At 52.6% G+C, this 7,012-nt stretch overlaps 1 protein-coding gene across 4 annotated transcripts in view; it reads left to right on the plus strand.

Annotated features, from left to right (window-relative positions):
• DHX30 (DExH-box helicase 30) overlaps window positions 1–7,012 on the plus strand; it is a 29,378-nt gene that overhangs the window by 11,514 nt on the left and 10,852 nt on the right. For 3 of the 4 annotated variants that reach the window (XM_059389620.1, XM_059389622.1, XM_059389621.1), the window contains 2 exons: window positions 4,697–4,827; window positions 5,447–5,557. In XM_059389620.1, coding sequence (XP_059245603.1) covers window positions 4,697–4,827; window positions 5,447–5,557 — 242 coding nt within the window. Of the gene's footprint in view, window positions 1–2,443; window positions 2,681–4,696; window positions 4,828–5,446; window positions 5,558–7,012 lie in introns of those variants that run through there. The other variant, XM_059389619.1, reaches the window with a different exon arrangement.

Here is a 7,012-nt window from a genome sequence, read left to right on the forward strand (position 1 = left end):
TGGAAAGGAAGAGGGCATCTCTGAGCCCTTCTAACTTTCTTCAACATTCTCTAAGGCAGCAGTTGGCAAACTTTCTTTAAGGGTCACAGAATACATATTCTAGGCTTTCTGGGCCATACGGTTTCTTTCGCAGCTGCTTTGCTCTGCCATTGTGGTGTGAAAGCAGTGATAGATAATACACCAACAGTGGGAATGGCTATGTTCCAATAAAACTTTATTTATAAAAACAGGCAGTGGGTGGATTTGGTCTGCAGGTTGGAGTTTGGCAACCCCTGCTCTGGACCAATGGGCAGAAGATCACAAAACCAGAAGGTTTTTAAGACCTGGTGTAAGAGTTTCCCTCATGTCATAAGAGGCAGTGAGGTTTCTGGAAGTGAAATATTTGCTCAAGGTGATACCAGCTGTTAGAGCCCAGATGCAATAAATGAAATAGGAAAGGAGGTCAAGGAGCTCCCTGAGAACCACCTAGTTGGTTGGCACCACATGATGCTTTTTTTTAAACATAGAATTTCAAACTTCTGTTCAAAATACCGTTTTCTAAAATAGACTCAATAGTATGGTGAACCCCAAGTACTTAACCCCCTGTTTGACCAGTGAACAACTCATGGCCAGTGTTGATTTGTATCTGTCCCTCTATTTTCGCCCCTTTGGGAGCAGATCCAAGAAATCAGAGCATTCTAACCTTAGCCTAAGTGGCTGTCAGACCAGAGTAGCTGTACTGAGGGCTTGCTGCAGCACCACGATGGGCCCAGGCCCTGCTTTCTGGGGGGTAGAAGGGTGTCTTTCCATCTAGGCTTTTGTGTCAGCTTTCAGACACCATTTTCAAAATTTGGCCTCAGCCCCTAATGCCATTATCAGGCTTGGTAAGTTTCTAGATTCTTTTGAGGGAATTTGGGCTGCTAACAGTCCTTAAAAACTATCCTGAAGCTGGGTGGATGCCTTGGCTTTTGGCTAATTAGAGTGACACTTGGCCAAAGTCAATGCCATTGTGGAATCATATTCTTCCCCAAGGGTCTCGCCATCCCAATGTGGATGATCTGGATAGGGGCGTTTGATACAGATGGTGGTGTCCCCTTGTGAGGTCAGATCACTGCTGCCAAGGTCACCTTCCCTTTTGCCCCTTTCGTGCTAAAAGCCCACTGAGGAGGGAATAGAAGAGTGGGAGTTGAAGCTGCCCCATCCTGCCCCAGGTCTGTTGTTCCAGACCTCAGTGGAGAATTCTAGAGAATTCTCTAGAATGCACTGTACAGCACTCTGCTGCCTTCCAGACATTCCCATTTTATCCTGACCACAGCCATACCAAATGAGTAGGTCAAATATGTCATTTTCCCCACTGATGAAATTGCCCAAGGTTCACAGCTGGCAAGTGACAGAGCTTGGACTAAGCCCAAGTATTAGGACTCATAGCCTATGTTCTTGCCATAAGCCAGCAGTTCTCAGAGCGAGGTCCCTGAGCAGCAGTCTCATCATCTGGAAACTTGTTAAAAATGCAGATTCCTGGGCTCCACTCCAGACCTAATGAATAAGAAACTTCAGGGGTGACTCCGAGCATTTGCTCAAGCTCTCCAGGAGTCTTCAGAATCAGATCTAGAATTATAAAACAAACACACAAACAAAACTCTCCCTCCCAGCATATCCCCAGCTGCACTGCCAACCTCTAACCAAGCCCCTTGTCACTGCCCTAACATGCAGACTCAGTGTGATTCCCAGCTGAGCCAAGTTTCTGTTCCTCAGTGCCATATACCAGGCAGAAGGGGAACGAGCCTGGCTAGAACCCAGACATAGTAGCTTGGAAATAGCATCCCATTTGGCTTTCAAACAAGTAAGGAACAGCAGCTTCAGACTCACAATGCTGGACCAGCTCAGTTCTTGGGCATGTTATCCAAGTCTGGTATTTTTCACCTTTGACTCCAGCCCCGGAATTAAAAGTGGTTTGCTTATGTTCAGAAGGTCTTACCTGTCCCAAATCTGGATTCTTCTTCAGGTTTATTTTGTAAGCCTTTAAATGAGATGGGGGTGCCCTGGGTTAGTGGTTATCCTCTCTCTTTGGTCTGGAGTGCAAGCCAGTTCGCCAGGGCATGTGAGAGGTATTTGTGAGCAATGGGTGGGACTTAGAGGGAACCTGCAGTTCATCTCCATGGACCTAAGTTGATGGAGCTAAGGCCTGAACTTTTCCCCAAAAGTCCCCTTCGTCTTTCTGCCCCCGATTCAGACGACGAGTCTGTGGATTTGGCTTTGACTGGGCAGTGAATTCAGCTGGGGGCCAGCCATCCCAGGCTGCCCACCCGGTGACAAGACCGGGACGTGGGAGGCCCCCGCTCAGAGGGGAACTGGGCGCCGGGACCTCGTCGGCTGGCTCCGGCCCCTGGTCCTCCCAGCCGCCAGGCGGCGCGCGGGTTGCTGCTCCCGCCCTCTCGCCCTCCCGCCGCGTCCCTGCCCGGCTCCGGGCCCGCGGGGGCTGGCGGGAGCGCGATGGCGGCCGCCAGGAGGCTCATGGCGCTGGCTGCCGGCGTCTCCCCACGCCTGCGACTCCCGGGCCACCGCGCCACCGGGCGACAGGGACGCTCGCGCGGCCTCTCGTCAGGCTGCGTCCACCCCGATCACACGAAGGAGGCCGCCGAGGCCGAGGCAGGGGTGGCCCCTAGCGACCCCGGGGAAGGCGACGGAAGCATGGTGAACGGTGAGGGTCGGGCCGCGACGCCCTTGGCTCCCGGGGCTGTCAGAGCTGGGAGCACGGGCCGGGGTCGGGCCTGGCGGGCCGGAGCCCCTCTCCGCTAGTGGCCGAGACCGCCGGCCGTCGGCGGGCCGCAGCGCTGCTGTCGTAAAGCTCAGTGTGGCCCAGGCCCAAATTGACCCCGAGCGCGGAGGTTCGGGGACAGGAGCGCCTGCACCAGGCAAGAATAGGTAGGAGGCGCGGGACCTCGAGAGCGTGGGGGAAAACAGGAAAACATCTACCTGCCGCTCGAATGGGTGGTCAGGGATTGGAGCATCAAGGGTAAGCGCATCCTCAGCAGTGTGGTAAAGAGCCCAAAATACACTTGGTACTTCAGGATTTGAAGTAGAGACAGAATGATTCCCAGCGTTGTGTCTTCCTGAATAGCGCAGGAAATGAGACTGGTCAGAGCATCCCTGACTATCAGCCGTCAGTAGAGAACCAACCTCCTCCTGCCCTGTAGAGCTGGAGAGGGGACCAGTGCACATCTGCCTGGGGGTCTAGTGGGCTTCTTAACTTTGGGTCCCTCTGTGGGAAGCCCTCTGAGTCTACTTAAATACTAGTCTTAACTGCTTGAATCTCAGTTGCTTTATAAATTTTTTTTTTTTGTTACTTAAGATTCTGCTTATTTATTTGACAAAGAGATCACAGATATGTAGAGAGGCAGGCAGAGAGAGAGGGGGAACCAGGCTTTCCGCTGAGCAGAGAGCCCGATGTGGGCCTCAATCCTGGACCCTGAGCCTGAGCCGAAGGCAGAGGCTTAACTCACTGAGCCACCCAGGTGCTCCGCTTTATAAATTCTTTAGAGGGAAACAGAGTCAGGCAGAATTCTCCTTCTTGGCCAGTTGACACAGTCATCTGCTTCAGGGAAACAGTCTCAACCCAGGATTAGGGTTACATCAGAACTCCTGGGGGGAGCTTCGTCAAAATAGAGTGGCTTCCCCAACATCACCACCATTCTCAAGTGTCTGATGAGGGTCAGGGTGGCCATTGTGGTGAAAAATCTCCCTGGTTGATGTATGACTGATGAGGGCAGGGGCATATGTACAAAGTTTCTCTTTTTGGAGCTGGTTTAAAGCCGAATATAACAGCAGAGACTGCAGGTGGTGAATGCAAAGGTTTCCCCATCTCCTCTGCCAGTCTCTGACCCTGCCTCTCTTGAAGGGTCGCTTTGATGCTTTGGGGCCCTTCCTTCTGTTTTTAGCTGCTCCCGCCAGGCTTCTTCATGGCCTGGCTGAGCCCTGTGTCTGGCACAAGGTCTCTCTGGTTGGACATCTCACCCATTTGTACTCTGGGATTGATTCAAAGTACAAGTGAAAAAAAGTGAGGTACTTCTCAGTGTATGTGATGCATCCTGTCTCCACTTGACTCCAGCAAACTTGGGGGAGAAATAGCTTATGCATGTCTCAACTGTGGAGATCCCTGATCGATGTCCCTTCATATAATCTGGCTCTAAGTGGTCCTTTGCAGGACGCTAAAGTGCAAAAAGAGAGTGAGGGCCTGGTATTCAGACTTCGGGACTAACCCTCCCTTTTGTGTATTGTTTGTTTTAGGAGGGGCCTTGCATTGTCTTGATCTCCAGTTTGTGCGTGTGGTGGTGTTTTGTTTTTTGTTTTTGTTTTTTTTGTTGTTGTTGTTCAGTACCTTCTTTCAGACAAGGGGGGTTGCTGCCTAGGCTTCTGTAGCTGATGTATTAAGTCAGGATCTTACGGGGAAGCAGATGGAGGCTGTTTCTCCTCTGTGGTGTGTGGGTCCCTGGTCCTTCTCCTTCAGGAAGTGGTTGTGCAAGTGGGTCTGGTTGTGCACGTTTATTGACCCCTCTAAACCTGAAGCCATTCCTCCCTCCTTTACCAACATGCTCCTGGGTGGTTTGGGGTCATGGGCCAGCGTCCTCAGTATCCAGCCCAGGGTTGTCCTGATACACCCCGTGGCGTTTTTAAAAGAAAAAGAGCGACTATAATGCTTCTGTTCTTATTTTCTTAGCTTCTAGGGACCTATTAAAAGAGTTCCCACAGCCCAAAAACCTTCTCAACAGTGTAATTGGAAGAGCCCTCGGCATCTCACATGCAAAGGACAAACTGGTCTACGTGCACACGAATGGACCGAAGAAAAAGGTAAGTCCCTGGTGGCTGGGGGAGGTGTTGGTGTGACTCTCAGGAAAGAGGTTGGCTGCCCTTTTCTCCCCCGGGTTTCTTGGTCAGGCAGGCCATAGAGTGGGTTTGGTGAATTGAAAATGGTCAGCAGAGACTCTCAAAGCAGAGTGAGGTCTGAAAAAGAGCCTCGTTTGGAGAAAGGGAACATGGGAGATGAGGTGAGGAGCTCCTCTCTTGGGTATGCCAGGCCTCTGCCCTGATCCCTGGTTCTGGTCCCTGTTGAAGAACTGGGACTGCAGAGGGTCAGAGTTGATAAAAATTCCTGTTCCTAGAGTCTCGTAGGTCCTGGGACCCACAGAAGCTTGCAGGCAAACCATTCTGAATGAAGATTTTTAACAATAAAGATGGGTCCCACCTTGCTCTCTGGCTAGAACATGGCACTTTGAAGAAGCAAAACAACTTGAGGTGGGATGAATGGCTTGAGGATGGGAAGGTTGAGCCTCACGGGGGTTAACCGTGGGCGTGGGGTGCAGCCTGCACTCGGCTCAGCTGCCATCAGGCCCCCAGCAACTCCGTGTGATCTGTGGCAGCTCTGTGGTCTCCAGGGGCCAGGGGCCTGATTCTCTCTTCTCTTCCCCAGAAAGTCACCCTCCACATAAAGTGGCCCAAGAGCGTGGAGGTAGAAGGCTATGGCAGCAAGAAGATTGACGCCGAGCGGCAGGCTGCAGCGGCGGCCTGCCAGCTGTTCAAGGTGACCCTGCCCTGGCCAGAGCCAGGCCGACCTCCGTCCTGGGAAGGCCCTCGCCCTGGGCTCTGATGGGCTTTCTGGTACCCAGTGCCTCTTGGTGGAGGCTCACGGGTGTTCACTCACTCACCTGTTCTCTCCACCTCGTTCTTTTCTTGCTGGGCAGCCAACAAGGGAATACTTGGGTGTTCTGGTTTGGTTTGGTTTTTGCCACTATAGTTACCTACTTTCTGTGGTTTCAGAAAACACAGAGGAGAGCTCTTGGTAAAGGCTCCCGTCGTACAGCACCGTGGATGTACTTCCATTTTGGTTTCTGTTTTTCTTTTCCCATGATTTCACGTGGGTGTTCCTGCACCCACACGGTTTTCTGCTCCTTGGAACAGAAGCGCAGTTGTTGCTTCTCTCACTTCCCAGTGGTTGGGCATGGGCTGCTTTCAGGTTCTTGGTTACCCAGTATTTAACTAGCCCTGCAGCGCTACTCACCAGCCTTCCTGTCCGTCCCTAACGGGCTCCCTTTGTGGCTGCGCCAACCTTGAGTCTTGCTCTGTCTCCTCGGTCTTTGTTTCTGCTCCAGTGAGGACAGAGCTGTAGGGTGGGTGTTCCATCAGATTCTCTCCCACCGAATCCGCCGCCTTCACTGCCCCCGCCTGCTCCCTGTGTCTGAGGAGGAAGGGCCATCTTCCTCGTCGGGGCCCCACCCCCCCCTTCTCTTTCTGTGGACTTCGAATACACTTCGGTGTCCAGACTCCCTCCCCTTGGCCCTGCTTCCACAGTTGCCAGAGAGCAGACAGCACCCTGTGCTTGTGGTGTGCATCCTCCCCGCTGCGGGTTTGTGTCCCTCATCCTGCTCACTAGTTGCTTTCTCCCCACCGTGGCTGACGGATAGCAGTGGTCACCAGGTGACTGTTGAATGACTGGAACAACGCTTTTTCCGGCCAGCCTTTCGGTCCTCGCCTTACTTGAGTGTTTCGGGCCTGGAGCCTCCTCCCTCCCCTCTCCGGGTCACTACAGGCTCTTCTCCCACCTTCTGTTGACATCTGTTTTCTCTCTACCCCTTTCCCCCCCTGGGGAAATGTTCTCTCTTCGTGGTTGAGCCACCATCTGCTGAATTTCTCAGAAATCTCCCATCTTTCAGAACAGCTCTAACTTGGGGAGTCTCAGCAGGGGCTTGAGGGGGGGAATCTCAACAGGGTGTTGGGGGGACGGATCCGGACATGGATTTGGCAGCGTCTGGAGACATTTTGGGGCCCACAACTGGAGGAGTGCTCCTGGCGAGAGGCCAGGGATGCTTCTTTTTTTTTTTTTTTTTTTTTAAAGATTTTTCTTTATTTGACAGAGAGAGAGAAATCACAAGTAGGCAGAGAGGCAGGCAGAGAGAGGAGAGAAAGCAGGGTCCCTGCGGAGCAGAGAGCCGGACGTGGGGCTCGATCCCAGGACCCTGGGATCATGACCTGAGCTGAA

This window comes from Mustela nigripes, chromosome 2 (genome assembly GCF_022355385.1).
Source record: "Mustela nigripes isolate SB6536 chromosome 2, MUSNIG.SB6536, whole genome shotgun sequence".
NCBI classification, from domain to species: Eukaryota; Metazoa; Chordata; class Mammalia; order Carnivora; family Mustelidae; genus Mustela; species Mustela nigripes.